Source organism: Polypterus senegalus, chromosome 13 (genome assembly GCF_016835505.1).
Source record: "Polypterus senegalus isolate Bchr_013 chromosome 13, ASM1683550v1, whole genome shotgun sequence".
In the NCBI taxonomy this organism is placed as follows: domain Eukaryota; kingdom Metazoa; phylum Chordata; class Cladistia; order Polypteriformes; family Polypteridae; genus Polypterus; species Polypterus senegalus.
The window spans coordinates 152663479-152683855 of record NC_053166.1 but is presented as its reverse complement, the minus strand read 5'-3'; the positions used below and the strand labels follow the sequence as shown (position 1 = coordinate 152683855).

At 41.9% G+C, this 20377-nt stretch overlaps 2 protein-coding genes across 3 annotated transcripts in view; one reads left to right on the top strand and one right to left on the bottom strand.

Moving 5' to 3' along the window:
• On the bottom strand, window positions 1-12712 carry c13h8orf33 (chromosome 13 C8orf33 homolog). The gene is made up of 7 exons (XM_039774585.1): window positions 12641-12712; window positions 6862-6923; window positions 4529-4597; window positions 1795-2120; window positions 1014-1104; window positions 771-917; window positions 1-654 (listed from the first exon to the last, which is right to left on the bottom strand). Exons 4-7 carry the CDS (start codon window positions 2080-2082, stop codon window positions 470-472), a joined length of 711 nt encoding a protein of 236 aa, XP_039630519.1. The 5' UTR covers window positions 2083-2120; window positions 4529-4597; window positions 6862-6923; window positions 12641-12712; the 3' UTR covers window positions 1-469.
• A 4757-nt stretch (window positions 12713-17469) lies between these two features.
• Window positions 17470-20377, top strand: part of LOC120542760 (uncharacterized protein C7orf50 homolog) — a 278068-nt gene continuing 275160 nt past the window's right edge. For both annotated transcript variants that reach the window (XM_039775406.1, XM_039775404.1), the window contains exon 1: window positions 17470-17558. The gene's annotated coding sequence lies outside the window, so the exon portion shown is untranslated. The remainder of the gene's footprint in view (window positions 17559-20377) is intronic.

Here is a 20377-nt window from a genome sequence, read left to right as displayed (position 1 = left end):
TAATTTTTGTAAACAATAAATTTATTTAAGACATAAGCATCACATCATGATTTGGACTGACTCTTTACAAAAAACAGGTCAGGAAAGACCTCAGGTTTGGCTTGGGCAGGCTTTTCAGGGGTAACAATAAGAGAGCGGAAGGACAGCGGCGTCTGTCCGGAACCTGCTGAGTCATTGGTATTTGAAATGTGAGTGACGAGTGAACATAACATCTAGCTAAGTATGGTGTACATGTAAATGAAGACTAACAATTTAGCCAGTTCCATCATTAACTTGTCTACCACTATAAAAAGAACCCTAGAGGTTAAAGTGCCTTTTTTTAACCAAAAAACACATTTTTATTGTTTAATGTGATCAAACAGTGACACACATCCTGCCAAAGAAAATATACAAGAGATAATGTAGCAAATTATAAAAACTGTCCCAGTGTAAAAGGATCCATTAGTTCACAATGCAATCCTACCTCTAGTTAAAAAAAGTTAAACCGAAACTCCTCTTGAACTGGGGTGAAGACAAACGTCTGGGTGCTCGGATTCTGAGCTTCTGGCTCTAATGACTTGTTGGTGCCCGTCACTCTCTTCCTCTGTGCCATTGTGCAAAACACCTGACTGTTTTTCTGTTTGCTGACAGCAGTTATTTGGGTGGACTTTGCAGCTGAAACAAGACAACAGGACACACTTGTGTATTTAAAACAAAATAATAAAAATCTTCAAAGAGTACTAGTGGGCGAGACGTGTGCCGCCAGGATATGAGAAAGCTCAAATATTTACCTGCCTGCATGATCCTCAGTTGCTTTTGTCTTTCGTCGTCCATCTTCTTCCTGTAGTCTCCCAGCATGTTCCTCATGACCTGCCTCTTCTTCACCAGTGGAGCCTTATTGCTATGCAGGGTCTTCAGTGCTCGTGTAGCTTCCTCCACTGCCACCAAAAGGAGTTGGTAAATTATCTCCTCTGTTCGACACTACAAGAGTCCAAGTCACTCTTGTTGTTCTTTCTTTTTTCTTTTCTACTCACCTTGCTTTGCCGTGGATTTCTGAGTCTTCAGTCCAAGTTCCAGTTGTTCAATGCACCAGTCTAACTCGCGACTCAGCTGCTCAGTTGAGTTCTGTAAAGCACAACCTAGAGGTCAGTATGATGGAAATGGCTTCTTGATATCTAAACATGTATCACAGGAGTCAAAATTAACAATACTGAAAGACGGCAGCACGGTGGTGCAGAGGGTAGCGCTGCTGCCTCGCAGTATGGAGACCTGTGGGTTCGCTTCCCAGGTCCTCCCTGCGTGGAGTTTCCATGTTCTCCCCGTGTCTGCGTGAGTTTCCTCCCACAGTCCAAAGACATGCAGGTTAGGTGCATTGGCGATCCTAAATTGTCCCTAGTGTGTGTCCTGTGGGATTTGTTCCCGTCTTGCGCCCTGTGTTGGCTGGGATTGGCTCCAGCAGACTCCCATGACCCTGTGTTAGGATATAGCGGGTTGGAGAATGACTGACTGACTGACATTATTGAAAGGTTGGAGATACTCTTGCACAGATCCATCCCTCCTTGGATTCAAAACTACAGCCTAATGGTGATCAGTTAATCTGCAGTGTTTTAAAAAAAATAATAATAATTTAACCAATTAAACTTGCAATGCTAAAGGAACATCATGGGGCCTGGGAACCTAAACCCTCATCTTCATTTGCAAGGAGGTGATGCTACTAAACACATCAACATAAAAGGTTCACTTCTATCCATTGTTATATTTTTTTTTATACCTTCCACACAACATGTCTTCAGTTGTCAGAGAGACGCAACTCACCAGCTGCACCGTCTGCTCATCAGACGCTTGTGACTGCACACTCTGCTCCCTGCTGCCATCTTCCCGCTTTGGCTTTTCTTTCTTCTTTTTCTTTTTCTTCTTTGAGGGCTGTGATTCAATCTCACTTCCTTTGTTCTGATCTCCAGCAGCCGCATCTGCAGCTCCTGAGCTTTCGTCAGTCTTTATATCCCCAGGTAAATTAGCGTTAGTTTCTTTTTTTGATATGTCCTCATCTTCAGCAGGAATTTCAAAATTGAAACTGAACGTGGAAGGTGCGTTTGCTTCCATTTCAATGCAGAGTTCAGCTGTACTTTCTTCAGAGTTACCTGGAACAAAGAAAGGAGATGAACCAAAAGACCTAGACATGCCTACGTGCAGTACATCTGCAGATGAGCCAGTAACATATTACACACAAAGGGACTTCAGCCAGCTTTCATGTTTCTCTCTTTTTCCATGTTTGGTGCTTTGCTTTTGCTCATGAGCTTTTTTAAGATTCTGATCCCTGGATATCGCCTAATGAGGACGGAGGTTCTCTGGAGCTGTAGAATGTGCAAAACATGGGGTCCTCCTACTCTGCACAAAGCTGAATGTAACCCATCAGCATCACCCAAAGTATTTAATTTGAGGCTTGGAGACGTCCACACTGAGCTCCTCAATTACAATTACAGGCCAGGGGGGCCGCAGTGGCTGCAGGTTTGGCATTTCATATATTAATCTATTATTTGGTTTTAAGTTTATGAAATTGTATCCAGTGTTACTAGTTTGATTTTTGTCTGTGCATTTATTCCTTTTGTACTCATTGAATTATTTGTGAAGAGCTTCAAGCATGGGAAAGGTGATACAGTGCATCCGGAAAGTATTCACAGCGCATCACTCTTTCAACATTTTATTATATTACAGCCTTATTCCAAAATGGATTTAATTCATTTTTTTTCCTCAGAATTCTACACACAACACCCCATAATGACAACGTGAAAAAAGTTTACTTGAGATTTTTGCAAATTTATTAAAAATAAAAAAACTGAGAAATCACTTGTACATAAGTATTCACAGCCTTTGCCATGAAGCTCATCCTGCTTCCCCTGATCATCCTTGAGATGTTTCTGCAGCTTCATTGGAGTCCACCTGTGGTAAGTTCAGTAGATGTGACCTGATTTGGAAAGGCACACACCTGTCTATAGAAGGTTGACAGTTCATGTCAGAGCACAAGCCAAGCATGAAGTCAAAGGAATTGTCTGTAGACCTCCAAGACAGGATTGTCTCGAAGCACAAATCTGGGGAAGGTTACAGAAAAATTTCTGCTGCTTTGAAGGTCCCAGTGAGCACAGTGGCCTCCATCATCCGTAAGTGGAAGAAGTTCGAAACCACCAGGACTCTCCCTAGAGATGGCCGGCCATCTAAACTGAGCGATCGGGGGAGAAGGGCCTTAGTCAGGGAGGTGACCAAGAACCCGATGGTCCCTCTGTCAGAGCTCCAGAGGTCTTCTGTGTAGAGAGGAGAACCTTCCAGAAGGACAACCATCTCTGCTGCAATCCAACAATCAGGCCTGTATGGCAGAGTGGCTAGACGGAAGCCACTCCTTAGTAAAAGGCACATAGCAGCCCACCTGGAGTTTGCCAAAAGGCACCTGAAGGACTCTCAGATCATGAGAAACTAAATTCTCTGGTCTGATGAGACAAAGACTGAACTCTTTGGTGTGAATGGCAGGAGTCACGTTTGGAGGAAACCAGGCACTGCTCATCACCAGGCCAATACCATCCCTACAGTGAAGCATGGTGGTAGCAGCATCATGCTGTGGGGATGGAACTGGGAGACTAGTCAGGATAACGGGAAAGATGACTGCAGCAATGTACAGAGACATCCTGGATGAAAACCTGCTCCAGAGCGCTCTTCACCTCAGACTGGGGCGACGGTTCATCTTTCAGCAGGACAACGACCCTAAGCACACAGCCAAGATATCAAAGGAGTGGCTTCAGGACAACTCTGTGAATGTCCTTGAGTGGCCCAGCCAGAGCCCAGACTTGAATCCGATTGAACATCTCTGGAGAGATCTTAAAATGGCTGTGCACAGACGCTTCCCATCTAACCTGATGGAGCTTGAGAGGTACTGCAAAGAGGAATGGGCGAAACTGGCCAAGGATAGGTGTGCCAAGCTTGTGGCATCATATTCAAAAAGACTTGAGGCTGTAATTGCTGCCATTCATATTTCCCACATCACATGAATGCTACAGCAGGTAACAGGCATGAATCCATCTAGGGGAGCGAAGGTCCGTGCAATCTCACAAATAAACTGTTAGCACAACTGTAAGTGATCTTTTCAAACTGTTAAAGCAATACATGAATAAAACTCACATTTAATGTTATTATGCATACTGTATGTCAGAACCAAACCAAGTTATTAACTATGAAGTGATTTTTTTTTTGCAATAAAGTACAATTTTAAAGACAGACAATAAAAAAATGACAAGTTACTGTCATCTAGAAGAAAAGCACAGCCTGAGAAATCTTAACTTCGGACATCTCACAAATGGACCTTATAAGTTTGTCCTTGTGCATTGAGTCACAATATAACAACAACATTTATTTATATAGCACATTTTCATACAAACAGTAGCTCAAAGTGCTTAAATATGACCCAAAGGTGACAGTAAATGATAAGGGGCATAACAAAACATACATACAGCACCATTTTCCAGAGTGACACTCCAGAACAGGCTCTAAGTGACACTCTTACCTTGATGAGGCTTCAGTAGGCCAGTCTCTAAATGCTGGATACACTCGTCAAGCTCATCCCAGATGGAGCCTATTAAAAGAAACACTTTCCCTCAGTTTGTTAAGTACAATGATTCACAATTTAGTTAAATTCTGAAGAGATAGATAGATACTTTATTAATCCCAAGGGGAAATTCACAATATTGCGCCTGCCTTTGAGAATTCTGAAGACCTTTCTTATGGTCCCTGTGCAGCCCTTTCTGTACGATACAATCTGTGGTCCAGGGATGCAATTAATTGCTCACATCTCTACAGTTGTCCTGCCTTTTTGTGTAATAATGACCGGAACTGCGCAAAGCACACACCCTCTGTACAAGTCAGCGCATAGTGACATATAAGGCCCTCTAATGTACAGATAGGTGTTGCATTGTATTCTTAAGTCTGTATTGCTGGTGTTCACTAAAGCAATCCAACGTCAGAGACTAAGCCGGGACAGCACAATGTCTAGAAATGCTGACTGAATCTGCCAACGTGACCACCTAGGGGGGTAAGTTACATCACCCTGGTTAATGTTCATTAACACTCTGATCTCGTCATTCGAGTTAAGTAGTGTCTCAATGAGCCTGTCAAGGCGTGGCGTACGATATAACTCATACCTCAGTATAAAGCCACTACGGACGCAGCCAGCCTGCTGTCGCGTCTCAGTTATCTACTATAGTGCTGCCATTTAGTGGATAGCCATAGTGGGCACAACAGCTTGCTGAAAATAGTTCTATAAGTAGACAGTCCTTAGTTATGTCATCACGCTGCCCCTTAAGTGCAAACCGTCACCAACGATCAAAGGTGTTGTGTGCAACAAGAGTGGAGAGCGCAAAGAAATGCGTTATATCTACGGCACACATGCTTCCAAGCCTGCATTCTGCGTGGTGCCATGCTTCTAGGACTCTCATTCAAGTGTAGACTTTTAGTCGTGTCGCTGGTCAAAATAAAGTAATTAAGAGTTTCTTTATATTTTTGACAAAGTTACTGTTCATAATTAAAGTGTTGCTTCCCAATACATTTCTTTACAGTTTTGACAGAGTTCATTTTTTAAGCATACATGCACAGACCGATACTGCAGCGTCCTGGTAATACATAGTCGAACAGTCAACGTGTTAACTCTGCAACAGAAATGACACACCCTGTGACCAACACTCTAATGATGAATCATTCAGACCCAAGAATTCTGGCGAGCTCAACCAGGAAACTTTGGAAAGAAACTTCTATGAGCTGAAAGGCTAGACCTGCTCCATTCGAAAATCAAGGCCTTCAAATGTAATGATAATGATGATGATGATGCTGCGTGATCTGCATCTCATATGACGCTTCGAACATTTAAAACCCTGTACAGCAGCTGTCCTTTTGTCTTACTGCCTTGTCTCTCTTCTCCCCCTGACATCTTCTGCCATATCACTTATGTCCATATATTTGATCTTTTTGCTTTTTCCTATTCGTCAATACCACATTGAATTTTCATTCCGTGTTTGAAATTACTTCATGACAATGCAATGTATAACTGCCCGTGAGTGAATATCGTTTCTTTCTCTCTACATGAACTGTGTCTGATAATAGCATTCACACAAATAAGAAATGATTGAACCGCGTGCCTGGTTGCAAATGTTTTAGATGTAGGCAGGACTTTTCTAAATCTCTTTGTATAAAGTCTTGCCTTGCGGGGCTTGAAATTTTCTCTCGTGGGATTTCACTTTCATCCATCCCACTATATCCTAACTACAGGGTCACGGGGGTCTGCTGGAGCCAATCTCAGCCAACACAGGGTGCAAGGCAGGAAACAAACCCCAGGCAGGGCGCCAGCCCACCGCAGATTTCACTTTCACCAAACAACAAATCTTTTCATTCTTCATTGGGAAGAAACACTACTTTTCCCTGATGGCAACACAAGTTACACGATCTACAAGTCTCCGACTTAAACTTTAAAGCCGAACAATATATTCAACCTCTTTTCGCTGTTCCTTTATGTCACCGAGTAATAATTTCCGTTTGTTTGCACTTATGTGATCTTTATTTTTTTTTTTTGAGACTTTCAAATGTTCGTACTTTCATTTTCTCTAACCGTCTCTGCATGTGTACCGCGCCAACATTTTTTAATTCTTTACGATGTTCTAAATCTCTTGGCACAAAGTCTCGTCTCGTGGGACGTGAAAGTCACGTCCCGTCTCTCTTCCCAAGATTTTTTTGATTATAATAGAGAGATATGGAAGCAACTGAAACTGTTATAAATCATTATAAGATTGATGGAAACGCGTAAAAGGGTCACTGTACGGCTGCGAGTGGTCAATAATCTTTCGACATTACCTTTTCCATCACAGAATGCAGACAGGGATGTCAATGCACACCAATGTTGCCTCCATCAGCTCCTGGGGGGACAAAATGAATTAGAATGTCTCGTCCTGCAGTGACAACCTAAGAATTTAAATAGCGGTGTAATCGCTGCTCCCAAATATTTAAGGTCCCATCTTAACTTAAGGCCCCAACTTTAACTTAAGCCTTAACTTTTTTATTTGTAATGACATGCTGATACAGCCTAGTTTAATATGCAAGGAGTGTGTTATTGACAAAACTCTCAAACTGCCTCTTTGCACTTACTGTTCATGCACCTGCTCACGGCTCCGAGTGCTACAGAGTGCCCAGTCTGCTCAAATTTACACACCTACCTACCTAACTACCTGCGGCGACTTTTGTGTAGTTGGGTGAGCATTCAGGTTACCATCATAATTCTTTCTTTCATGGATGTTGTGGCAGACGACCAGGGACCTTGCCCCACCGGGACACCTAGAGCAGGGAAGGACAGGAGAGGGGCAATATCTCCCCTGGGTGCAAGAGGGCAGCCCCCCTGGATTCCATCAGGGGCCACAGATACGGAGCTGGGAAGTTCAACCCTGTGGGGGTCCGTGGCCAACACCAGGGGGCACCTGGATGGTTCCTTTGCCCTGGAGGACAGCACTTACGCCACACCAGGAAGTGCTGCCGGAAGACCATCACAGAACGCCTGCAGCACATCCGGGGTGGGATAAAAGGGGACGCCTCATTCCATTCGGGGAGCCGGAGTTGGGAGGAAGACAGAGTTTGCGAGAGAGGAGTGGAGGTGGCTGAAGAGTAGTGAAAAGGACTGGGTTTGTGGATTCTGCACGATATTGTGTGTGGTGTTGTGAATAAACGGTGTGTGTTTTGGACATTGTGAGCCTCAGCGTCTGTCCGTGTCTGGGCTATCTTTCACAATGTGCATGTCTCCTCATCTCTGTCTTTAGATTATCCATCCCTACTTCCGAATGTAACGTGGGTCTCAGAATGAAGAAAGCCTGCCCACCACCACACTCGGTATGTTTTGTATCACACATGCCTACTCATGCGTGAGGATATGCAGACAAGTGTGTGGCAGAAAAGTAATGAGACTGGAAACACTGCAAGCGATCTGGCAACGCTGCGCTGTTGTCCTCGATAGAGCACGTGTATCAGTACCCTCCCATAGCTCACTGCGAGTTTCAACTCCTTCCGTTAACTACGTGATTTTTGTGACTGCTATTAGCGAAGGTGTGTTTTTGGTTGTGCGTCACGCAAAATGGAACAGCGGAATTTGGAGCAACGTTGTGCCGTTAAATGGCAGGTGTGGCGTTTGAAAAGTTAAAACAGGCCTATGGGGAACATTCTTTATCCCGAGCTCAAGTTTTTCGCTGGCACAAATCATTTTTGGAAGGCAAAAAACACGTTGAAGATGAACACCGTTCAGGGAGGACTTCAACTTCGAAAACCAATGAAAACATCGAACGTGTGAACACTCTTGTGAGATCAGACCGTCGTTTAAGATTAAGAATGTTGAGTGAACAATTAAATTTGAACAGATTTACCGTTCATCAAATTTTGACTGAACATTTGCACATGTGAAAGGTCTGTGCCAAAATGGTGCCGAAAAACTGCCCTCTCCATAACAGAATTTTTGACCTCAAAAGGCATTCCTGTGGTTCCCCAGCCCCCTTATTCACCTGACCTCAGTCCGTGTGACTTTTTCCTTTTTCCTAAACTGAAAAATGTCCTCAAAAGGATGTCATTTCGGGACTTTAGAAAACATCCAAAAGAGTGTAACGGACATGCTGAAGACCATACCGGTTGTAGACTTCCAGCGCTGCTACAACAGTGGGAACAACGTCTCCATCGGTGTGTAGCTGCCCAAGGGAACTACTTTGAAGGGGATAACATTGATGTTTGAAAAAAATAAAAACTTTGGTAAATAAAAAATCAGTCTCATTACTTTTCTGCCACACCTCGTACACTAGGACCACAGCACGTCTGCACACCATCCTGTCCGTACCCTTGGAAAAGCAGATGACATACTGTCTACCCACCATCACGTCTCTATGCCGAGGGGACGGCTCGCCTGTTGCTTCTTTTACTTCTATGCTCAGATGACTGCTTACCTGCTGATTATGATACCCATTATCAAGAAAAACAAGTCTACCAACTATACCACACCTGACGAGGAGTCAGATTTGTAAAGCTTGTGTAGGCACAAAGACAGGCTCAACTGTGTGTTCATAACTTTCCACACAAAAGTTTGGATTTTTTAAAAAGAAAACTTGACAGGAGAATATGCAAATATTTATGGCAATTCTGATCCATGCATACATGACATTTCAGAGAAACTGGGAAATGACAACACATGTGATCAAGAAGGAAAATGCAGCAAAGCCAGCTAAATGACAACTCGCATGCATGATAATTCAGATCACTGAGTCGTTATTAGAATGTGCGTTGCCACGACCAGCAAATTTACATTTATTAATTTGGCCGACGCCTTTATCCAAAGCGACTTACAATGTCTGAGATTGGAATCTCCGATTGGAGCACAGGCGGATGAAGTGACTTACTCAGGGTCGCACAATGTCAATGGCAGGATTTGAACCCCATAACCTTAGGGTTAGTGGATTCAAAGCTTTAACAACTCCACCACACTACCTCAAAAGTGATAAATATGACATATACTGTAGATTCTACTTTAGTTCCCTTTTAAGAGGGACAATGTCATGTACACACGTGGACAAAATTGTTGGTACCCTTCAGTCAATGAAAGAAAAACTCAAAATGGGCACAGAAATAACTTTAATCTGACAAAAGTAATAATAAATAAAAATTCTATGAAATGTAACTAATAAAAGTCAGACATTGATTTTCAACCATGCTTCAACAGAATTATTTAAAAAAATAAACTCATGAAACAGGCCTGGACAAAAATGATGGTACCCCTAGAAAAGACTGAAAATAATGTGACCAAAGGGACATGTTAATCCAAGGTGTGTCCACTAATTAGCATCACAGGTGTCTACAATCTTGTAATCAGTCAGTGGACCTATATATAGGGCTCCAGGTAGTCACTGTGTTGTTTGGTGACATGGTGTGTACCACACTCAACATGGACCAGAGGAAGCGAAGGAAAGAGTTGTCTCAGGAGATTAGAAAGAAAATTATAGACAAGCATGTCAAAGGTAAAGGCTATAAGACCATCTCGAAGCAGCTTGATGTTCCTGTGACTACAGTTGCACATATTATTCAGAAATTTAAGATCCATGGGACTGTAGCCAACCTCCCTGGACGTGTCCTCAGGAGGTAAATTGATGACAAATCAAACAGACGGATAATATAAATGGTAACAAAAGAGCCCAGAAAAACTTCTAAAGAGATCCAAGGTGAACTTCAAGCTCAAGGAACATCAGTGTCAGATCGCACCATCCGTCCTTGTTTGAGCCAAAGTGGACTTCATGGGAGACGACCAAGGAGGACACCATTGTTGAAAACAAATCATAAAAAAGCCAGACTGGAATTTGCCAAACTACATGTGGACAAGCCACAAAGATTCTGGGAGAATGTCCTATGGACAGATGAGACAAAAATTGAACTTTTTGCCAAGGCACATCAGCTCTATGTTCACAGACGGAAAAATGAAGCATATCAAGAAAAGAACACTGTCCCTTCTGTGAAACATGGAGGAGGCTCTGTTATGTTCTGGGGCTGCTTTGCTGCATCTGGCACAGGGTGTCTTGAATCTGTGCAGGGTACAATGAAATCTCAAGACTATCAAGGGATTCTAGAGAGAAATGTGCTGGCCAGTGTCAGAAAGCTTGGTCTCAGTCGCAGGTCATGGGTCTTGCAACAGGACAATGAGCCAAAACACACAGCTAAAAACACCCAAAAATGGCTAAGAGGAAAACATTGGACTATTCTAAAGTGGCCTTCTATGAGCCCTGACCTCAATCCTATTGAGCATCTTTGGAAAGAGCTGAAACATGCCGTCTGGAAAAGGCACCCTTCAAACCTGAGACAACTGGAGCAGTTTGCTCATGAGGAGTGGGCCAAAATACCTGCTGAGAAGTGCAGAAGTCTCATTGACAGTTACAGGAATCGTTTGATTGCAGTGATTGCCTCAAAAGGTTGTGCAACAAAATATTAAGTTAGGGGTACCATCATTTTTGTCCAGGCCTGTTTCATGAGTTTATTTTTTTAAATAATTCTGTTGAAGCATGGTTGAAAATCAATGTCTGACTTTCATTGGTTAAATTTCATAGAATTTTTATTTATTATTACTTTGTCAGATTAAAGTTATTTCTGTGCCCATTTTGAGTTTTTCTTTCATTGACTGAAGGGTACCAACAAGTTTGTCCACGTGTGTATTTGCACTTAAGAACTGTTTTTGTCAGTTTATATCGTCTACTTGTTGTCGATTCTCAGGGGACTGGCTGACAGGACAGAAATATCTCAGCCGGTCTTCACTCCATCATGGACGCTGTACTGGAAGTCACCAACCAACAAGGTGCCACATTAGGTTTACGTATGGTGTGGATGTACATACATAGATCAAAACATATTTTTGCCAACATAAAAAGTCAATTTCCAGCCATGTCTGGTTCTGCTAACATAATCTGTGCAGCTCAGTGCACTCATATTACAATAAGTGCACATGGCAAGAATGAAGCTGCTTTTGTTAACTGTGAGCAGCGACATTCCATTAACACACATGTCACTTATTTGGAGGCAGTATAGCTTTGACGGTGCTGTACGTGGTGGCTGGCTTGTTGGTAAGGTAACTACCTCAACCCTGTGTTTCATACGGCCCGTGTTATTCACTGTAACAGCAATTATGTGATTATACGTGCCAGGTGGTGTGGCTACCAGCACAAGCGCTGGCACCTTACACCATTCTCCAATGTAGAGGTGAGGCTCTAATGCCGCTCAGGTAGGCGGCAGGGTCTCGAAGTGTCAGCAGGAAGGTTGGTCTACCAGATAGTAAAGGTCTGCAGCATCGTGATTACAGATGTATGAGGTGGTTTAGCATAGTCTATATATGGTTGTTTCGGGAAGCAACTGGGCGGGGTTCGAGGCGCGTGCACGTATACATATTTACGATAGATAGATAGATAGATAGATAGATAGATAGATAGATACTTTATTAATCCCAAGGGGAAATTCACATAATCCAGCAGCAGTATACTGATATAAAAGAAAGTGGTAGAAGTGATCAGTGAAATAGAGAAAAATAGAAATATGATGAAGATTTATAAAGGGTAAACTGCGTACACATATGCATGGGCCAGGATTCATAGATCAGATTACACTGTTGCTTTGGCTTACGCATATTTTCACCCTATAATTCACAAAGGTTTATAAACGAAAACAATGACGGTGACAGGCGTCCATAAAGCAGTGTTCACACAGTACATGCCCGGCCATTACTTCACCCCTTACAGCAACTTTTATCTACTCAATCTAACACTACACGGAATGCTCGATAATTTAATCTATTATTCGATGTCATCGATTCTTGCCCATTCCTGGAATCCAGCAGATTACGTTAACGCAGCTAAAACTTTACACTCAAATTACCAAATAATCCAAACAAAAAGAAAACGGAGACTAGTTTTGAAACTTTTCATTTCATTCAGCAGCACCAGACTATATTTTTAAGATATAATGCGATGCAATAAAAACGTATGCGCTATAATTTTCTCTTTAAGTAACGTAAAATAAAACTTAAAATGAAGAATTTCAACTAACACTCTTCTTCGTTTTCTCGGGATCATATACTTACAGTCTCTCACTTTCTTCAATGTAGCAGCATGACAATGTGGCGCATCTTTATGACGTCACTGCAGAGCCATCGATACGGAACGCCGTCTGGGTCAGAAATGAATTGTAAGAGGATGAGATGCAATTTGTGACACAAACATCGCACGTAAGGGTGTTAGCCGGGGATGAATCTGATACGGTTGCTTTTCTGTTGTTTTTTCATAAAAATTAGCCACCTTGCTCAGATCAAGATCGTTAAACCCTGCAGATTGTAAAGGCGACACAGAATATTACAGGCACATCGGCGCGCAGCTTTAGTCTGTTCAGGACAAATTCAACACTCACCTGCCTTGGAAAGGCAAACGGTTAATTAAAGACCTCGGCCATGCTACATAATATGGAGGAATATTCGGACAAAATTAAATGAATAAATAACTAAATAAATGCACACATAAATAAAGGTATGCGACAGTAAATAAATAAAAGCAATATGAAGTATGAGTATAGCAATCATGAAATACATGTATTGTTATGAATTTATTTAATTATTTAATCATTTATTTATTTCAGTAACACCGCCTGCAACAAGCCTGAAATGAAACTGTTATTTTCACTTGCCAAAGTTGAGAGGGCGGGCTGTAGTGAGTATTGTGTTTTGATTGGTGCACAGTTGGTAAAGTGGACATAAACTTCCAGCCATCAAGTGCCACAGTTAGAGCAGACACTTTTGATACAAACTGCTAATTAGGACATCAGACCATAGCATTGCACTCATCTTTATAGGTACTTGAAAGCTGTAGTTTTTCTATTACCTGTATATCTATGTTATGTATGTCCGTATTGCTTTATTCTTCTCTACAACCCGTCTTAGGCAGGTTGAAATTTAAGTAATCAACTTAGACGTCGGCATTAATATTTGCTGTGCATCATATATTGGAATGTATTTTGTAATGCATGTAGTAATAAATTCATTGCATTTGTTATTCCAACAGATGGCACATCAAAAATATGTGTATTTTAAAATGCATAACTACTAATGTTTGTGATGCAACATCTGATGAAATGACAAATTTAATGCATATGTCTCTGTTATATGGAATTTAGTTTGGGATTCGTAAAAACAGTGTTAATTTTGTGATTATGTGATGTCTGTTAGAATGACAAATGCAATGCATTGTATTACTGCAAGTTTTTGATGTGTGATCTATCGGAATTACAGAGACATACAAACCAGATGGGCATACAAATACATAGACACGTGGACACTTGCCCTTTCATTCTTTTTTTTTGTTCAAATTTGTTTGTTTTTCTTTTATGTTGTATTTGTCAGCTTGTAAAGCACTTTAGCTACACTCTTTGTTTGAAAAATTACCATAGAAATAAATGTTGTCAATTGCCGCTTTGCACAGTAATTCTGGGCGGCTTTTCCTTGTACTCGTTACAACACACTGGGACTCTGATATGCGTGAGACACAGAATTCCCAAGTCAAACAAAACGCACACGTCAGTGGACGATTCGCCAATCACAAGATAGTGCAACCTAGAGCCCTCCCTCTCAGCTTTGACAAGTGAAAGTGACAGTTTAGATTTGAAGGTTTTCTTCATGTTGCAAGCTCGTGTCCTTGAAATAAATAAAAAAATAATTAAATAAATATATGAAGAAATAAGTTTAAAAAAAAAAGAAATTTCATGATGTATTTTATTATTTATACTCGCATTTCAAATTTTATATATTGTCACATTTCACAGTACTTTTATTATTTTGTGTATTTATTTAGGTTAACATCCATTCATCCATTATCCAACCAGCTATATCCTAACTACAGGGTCACAGGAACACACACACACACCAAGCAAACACTAGGGACAATTTAGAATCGCCAATCTACCTAACCTGCATGTCTTTGGACTGTGGAGTACCCGGAGGAAACCCACGCAGACACGGGGAGAACAGCACTACCCACTGCGCCACCATGCCACCCTTTGGTTAACAATGAGGTCATAAAAAAAAATCCCATGTGGGACTGCAATGGCAGAAATTTACAATGGTGTTCAAAAAAAAAAAAAAGGCCAGCTAGAACTCGAAAAAAAGCACAGATTAGAGCCAAACATTTTATCAATCCCAGCTTGGTGGATCAGGATGAAGTGCTGCTACCGCTGCGTCTTATCAGGCTCGGCTTAATGGAACTCTCTCAAAAGATGGAGCCTGTTTGAAGTGTTTGTACTGAATATTTCTGGGTTGGTCTGAGGCTAAACTGAATGAGGTGCATTTCAGGCGGACCTGATATTAGAAAACTGATTCCTGATGCAGAATTTGATGGTGCAACGAACAAACTGCAATGAGAGAATTGAATATCATTCACAGAAGTAATTTCCAAGTTTTTAGGTAACAATAAGGATCCCAATTTTATAGAAATTGTGAGAAAATGTATTAATTATGATGAAGGAATGGGGATTGTAACCTGTGTCTTAGAGTTCTGGATTTGAAATACAATGTTAAACCCTGAGGGACATTGTCTTTTCCTCTGACTTTTGGGGGTCAGAGTGTAGGGTCCTTTTGGATTCGCTTTTGGAAATTTTCCTTGAAAATCTTGAAATGGTGAGTGAAGAGCAGGATGATAATTTCTATCAGGATATCAAGGACATGGAAAGAAACGACCAGAGATGATGGGATGTCAGTATGATGACGGATTGCACTCTTAAGATTCTTCAATGGCACTTTATGGTTCTTTACTAGATCGAGTGGTTCCTCATAGAACTGTTGCTTGACCGGGCACCATTATATAAAGCTGGTTCTTTATGCTTTGAAACACTTCCTAATATATAGAAAGAACCTGAAATCTTTAATGTATGGTGGGCTACCTGGCAGGATACTAACAAAAAAAAAAAAAAACTACACTTAGCCTTTCATGCACTAAGAGTCCTTTTAAAGTTAAGACCCACTGGTAGTTCACAAGTCTGTTCCCATCTTGTTCTGGTTATTTAGTCTGGAGAGCCTGTTACAGATCTAAATAAATGAAGGAACCTTCATATCGATGGGTCAGTTAGGGACTAAAAATGGTTCCCCTATGGCATCGCTCAGAAGGACTGCTCAGGCCCCTTTAGTTTTAAGAGTGTACTGCTGGTTAATTTATGGGGGTTCCTCAGAAAAAGTGGACAAATGACGAGCCATCAAATGTTAAATGTTAACATTTAATGTTTTCTTGGTAAACTGATTAAGAACAATATTGTATACATGAATAAATTGTGTAATTTGTTAAAAGTTTGTGAAATTTCTTTTCAATTTTGTATCTAAATTTGACACGATGAAAACATGCTAATTGTGTTTTTGTATTGTGTTCCTGAAAATGCAAATACAAATAACGATGCGGGCGGCACGGTGGCGCAGTGGTAGCGCTGCTGCCTCGCAGTTAGGAGACCCGGGTTCGCTTCCCAGGTGCTCTCTGCGTGGAGTTTGCATGTTCTCCCCGTGTCTGCGTGGGTTTCCTCCCACAATCCAAAGTCATGCAGGTTAGGTGGATTGGCGATTCTAAATTGGCCTTGGTGTGTGGGTGTGTTTGTGTGTGTCCTGCGGTGGGTTGGCACCCTGCCCAGGATTGGTTCCTGCCTTGTGCCCTGTGTTGGCTGGGATTGGCTCCAGCAGACCCCCGTGACCCTGTATTCGGATTCAGCGGGTTAGAAACTGGATGGATGAAATAACGATGCAAAATTAAAGCTACCATTGAGTTAACTTTTGCAGAGCTGCGTAAAACCAGCACGGTGTTCTTGGTGGATCTCACTTTTCTCTCTCCTGTTCTGTTAACCACGGTGGGATCGCAGGTGCTGGAGCCGACCTCAGCAGCGTGATGCATAAGGCAGGAGCCGGGTCTGCATGGGACAGCAGTCTTTTAGACTCTCTTTAACCGAAAATCTGCATTTAAAGAAAACATTTCATCGTGCAGTTAGTAGAGTAAAGGTGGTAAAAGCAGAGATTTTATATTCACAGAAAGCAGTTTCCCTGAAGGTGAGTAATTTGGTTTAACTGGCAACTCTGAACTGAACATGAGGTGAGTTCTACAGAGAGAACAGTAAACGCCACACGATCAGCCCAAGCAGGTGTATTCGATTACAGGACTCTGGAGTTGCTGTGCCATAGCAGAGCAGACCACAGATCTTTACAGTCTTTCTCTACAGGATTCGCCCCCTCAAAAGTTACTTAACAAGGATTTGGCACTGAAAAGGAGCAGCTGCTTCAGCGTCCAATGACTGACTGTACTAAGCGTCTAAGACGGCTTAATATCTAAATAATCATCACAGACCTCAGCATTAACGCTTGCAGAGCATCATTCAATGCATGTCTCTGTTATATGCCATTTGGTATTGAACTCATAAAAGGAGCATTAATGTTTGTTATGCGCCATTTATTGGAATGACGGAGATATGGCAAGTAGACAGATACAGAGAGATACTTAAGTTTTTTTTAATGTGGATGACCCTATAAATCCATGGCCTCACTGAAACGATTTAAGGAAACTGGATGTTACAATATAATACCGGTATATTTTAAATGGCAAGGTTTAGGAAACGTATAGGCAGATAAATGTTATGTTCATGCAATAAGTGCCCAAAACGTACGAGGTACAGTAGGATGTCGAAACTGCACATTAACACCAGGGATTCGAAAGAAAATATTTGGTTGTAACGAATGCTAATACAGTACTATATATGTTTATTTTGCATGCATATTACTTAAAACCTGCTAAAACACTACAAATCCCATGGTCCATTTAAAGCTTCTGGGATGACATCACCCGCCAAGGCTTTCATTTGACCAATAAACGTCTAGTTTGTGAAACGCGGTAGTGGGAGAGAGGCGGGGCATATTTCGCGTATGTGTGCGTACAAACACGTGTCTTTTGGAAGAGGTTGGACGAATGTGTGCTGTGTTTATACTAGTATCGGTAAGTTTGACACGTTTTATGAGTTGTCCTAAACAAAATTAACTATTTAGTACGCGTAGAAAGCGCGCGTTATGCAGCTAAATGATTATAACCGGCAGAGTGCATCGTTTTGTATTATAGTTGCGGACTGGACTTGTGCTGACAAGTTAGAGCTTTCCCGAACGTGTGAAGTCAAACATAAAACCTTACGCCATCAAAGAAACGAAGCTTTCAGAGTATAAAATTAATTTGTCGGCATACTTGTGGAGAAACTTTATTTTCGGGGCTGTTCAGGTGAACGAGTGAAAGGTTGTTCTTTACAAATTGTATCTTGTGCTGTGCATTTATGTATTTGATCGCTGGTAAAGCTTTGTAAGTGAAGTACTAAACTTAATTTCTGGTAATGTAGGTAGTGTAAATGTTACCACATCTGTCGGGGTTCACATCGTGCCCGTCTTTCGATACTGAATACTATGTAATGGTACACTATATGGCCAGAAGTATGTGGGTGCCCTCCAAATGACTGAGTTGAGGTGTTTCAGCTGCACTCATTGTTAACAGATGCGTAAACTCGAGCACATGGCCACGCAGACGTTGGCAGTAGAATGGGTTGTACCGGGGAGCTCATTGACTTTAAAAGTGTTACTGTCGTAACATGCCACCATTGTTAGTGTCCGTATGTGAAACGTCAGCTCTGTTAGATCTGCCCAAGTCAGTTGTCAGTGCTGTTACTGTTAAGTGGAAGCGCCAATGAGCAACAGCAGCCCAGCCATGAAGTGGATGACCTTGCAGACTCAAAGAGCAGGGCCACCTAGAGCAGATGCATATAACCTGTAAAAGTCCTCAGTTAAGGAGAGTTTGGGCTTGGTTCCGGTTAAGGGTACTGCTAATACTACAGCATACAAAGACATTTTAGATGACCTTGCACTTCAGTTTATTGAAGGACCTTTTGTGTTCCAGCATGACTCGGCCCCTGTGCACAAAATCGGGTCCATAAAGACAAGGGGGAATGGAATGGCGTACACAGAGCCCCCTGACTTCAACCTTTGGCATGAATTGGAACACTGATTGTCAGCCAGGTCTTTTCCAACATCAGTACCTGAGCTCACAAATTCTGTAGCTGCAAAGGGGAGCCATCTTCATATTTAAAACTCATGTTTCACAGTATGGAATCGAAAACGTGACTCTTAACCAGTGAATGAGGGGGGGATAAGCAGGTCTTCAGCTCAGAAGCATGACAGAGTGTGAAGAGGCTTCCTGCCTCCTTTCTGTGGTTTACTTTCATTTTCCACAGTTAATTATTAAAAAAAATCTAGGGGGCTTCACTTGCCAACCCCTTCCCCCCCCCCGCGCTATGCGCCGTTGTGAAGAGGGGGCCTGAACGCACCCCAAGGAGATGCAGTCGCTCCTCCGAAACCCCTTCTTAAATGGTGATAGCAGTTGTTTTTTTCACCTCCTCTTTGCTCGATCAGCTGGTGGCTTGCTGCTGTGCCGCATGATCTGCATTTCGTGGAGCGCTTCAAACGTTTAAAAGCCTGTACAGCAGCTGTCCTTTTGTCTCACTGCCTTGTCTCTTGTCCCTCAGACATCCTCAAACACTATTCAATCTGTTTTCGCCGTTCTGTTCTTTCACTGAGTAATATTTTCCTTTTGTTTGCGCTAATGTGATCTTAACTCTCATTTTCTTGAGAGTTTCGAATTTTCCTACTTCCATTATCTCTAACCGTCTCTGCATGTGTATCACGGGACTTGCTTCCAAAGGTTATAAGTATGACGGACGTGGCTTGTCTGTCTTGCGGGATGTGAAAGTGTCTGTGCATCTCTCTTTCAAAGATCACGTCTCGTCCCAAGATTTTTTTTTTTGTATAATAGCGAGATGCACATATTTTGCACATTCTGAGCATACAACATGATGACTTGATGCATGGATTATGTAATACAAATAACATGATTTTTTTTAATGGATGTTTTGTATCGTTGGCTGCCATTGGGTCCCATTTTATTAGAAAGTTTAATTTGTCCTTTTCCCATGAAAACATAAGATTAAAATTTTGTTTTTTGTGACCACAGTAAGACAATGTAGGCATGACCTAAAATTCAGGTGTGTTCAGTGACTGATATGAAAGTTCGAACATTTAACATTTTTATTTTTTTAATTTTATTGTAATCGCACAACATTCCATACAAATAGGTCAATTTTTACAAAAACTTGGGGGCTCTGCCCCCTTGTTTCGCTCGCCCACCCCCGGATTTGGTTTACCGAATATACAATTTAAAGAGTTTATTTTCATGGGAATTGTTACATATGCATTATTTTCACTTTTACTTTAAAACTTTTGCAAAAACAATACTTGTCCTTTTTTTTTCCGGCCCCGGGCGTGGTTAAATCTTTCTTGCAGGACATATAACGTTGCTCGTGTTGTGTGTTAACTGAACACACGCTAAGGAGATGCCGTCGGATCAGCTGCTGTCTTTCTGCTGCTGCTGGCGAGCAGCTTGTTCTGTTTGTCACGTTGCGCGTCGATCTTTTAAAGGCCTGTACAGCAGCTGTCCTTTTGCCACTTTGCGTCTCTGCCGCTCGTGTTGTGAAGGGAGGGTGGGGGCTGAATGCATGCTAAGGAAAAGCGGTTGGATCATCTGCTGGCTTCCTGCCACTGCTGCTGGCAAACTGTGTGTTCTGCTTGTCATTGTTTTAAGAGCTGGGAGCACATGATGTCTGTCTGCCAAAAGCATTCCTACAACTCCCTGGTTAGATGTCCATGAACTTGTTTTAAATGTTGTCTCACTGCCTTGTCTCGCGTGACGTTAAAGTGTCTTCCGATAAGATCTCGTCTCCCTAG

Excerpts from the sequence above, each read along its gene's own strand:
- c13h8orf33 (XM_039774585.1), bottom strand. The coding sequence starts at position 2,082 with ATGGAAGCAAACGCACCTTCCACGTTCAGTTTCAATTTTGAAATTCCT. Across the intron at positions 1,105-1,794 it reads ATGAGCAGACGGTGCAGCTG|AACTCAACTGAGCAGCTGAG; the intron begins GTGAGTTGCGTC and ends TGTGCTTTACAG. Across the intron at positions 918-1,013 it reads GAAATCCACGGCAAAGCAAG|TGGAGGAAGCTACACGAGCA; the intron begins GTGAGTAGAAAA and ends TTTTGGTGGCAG.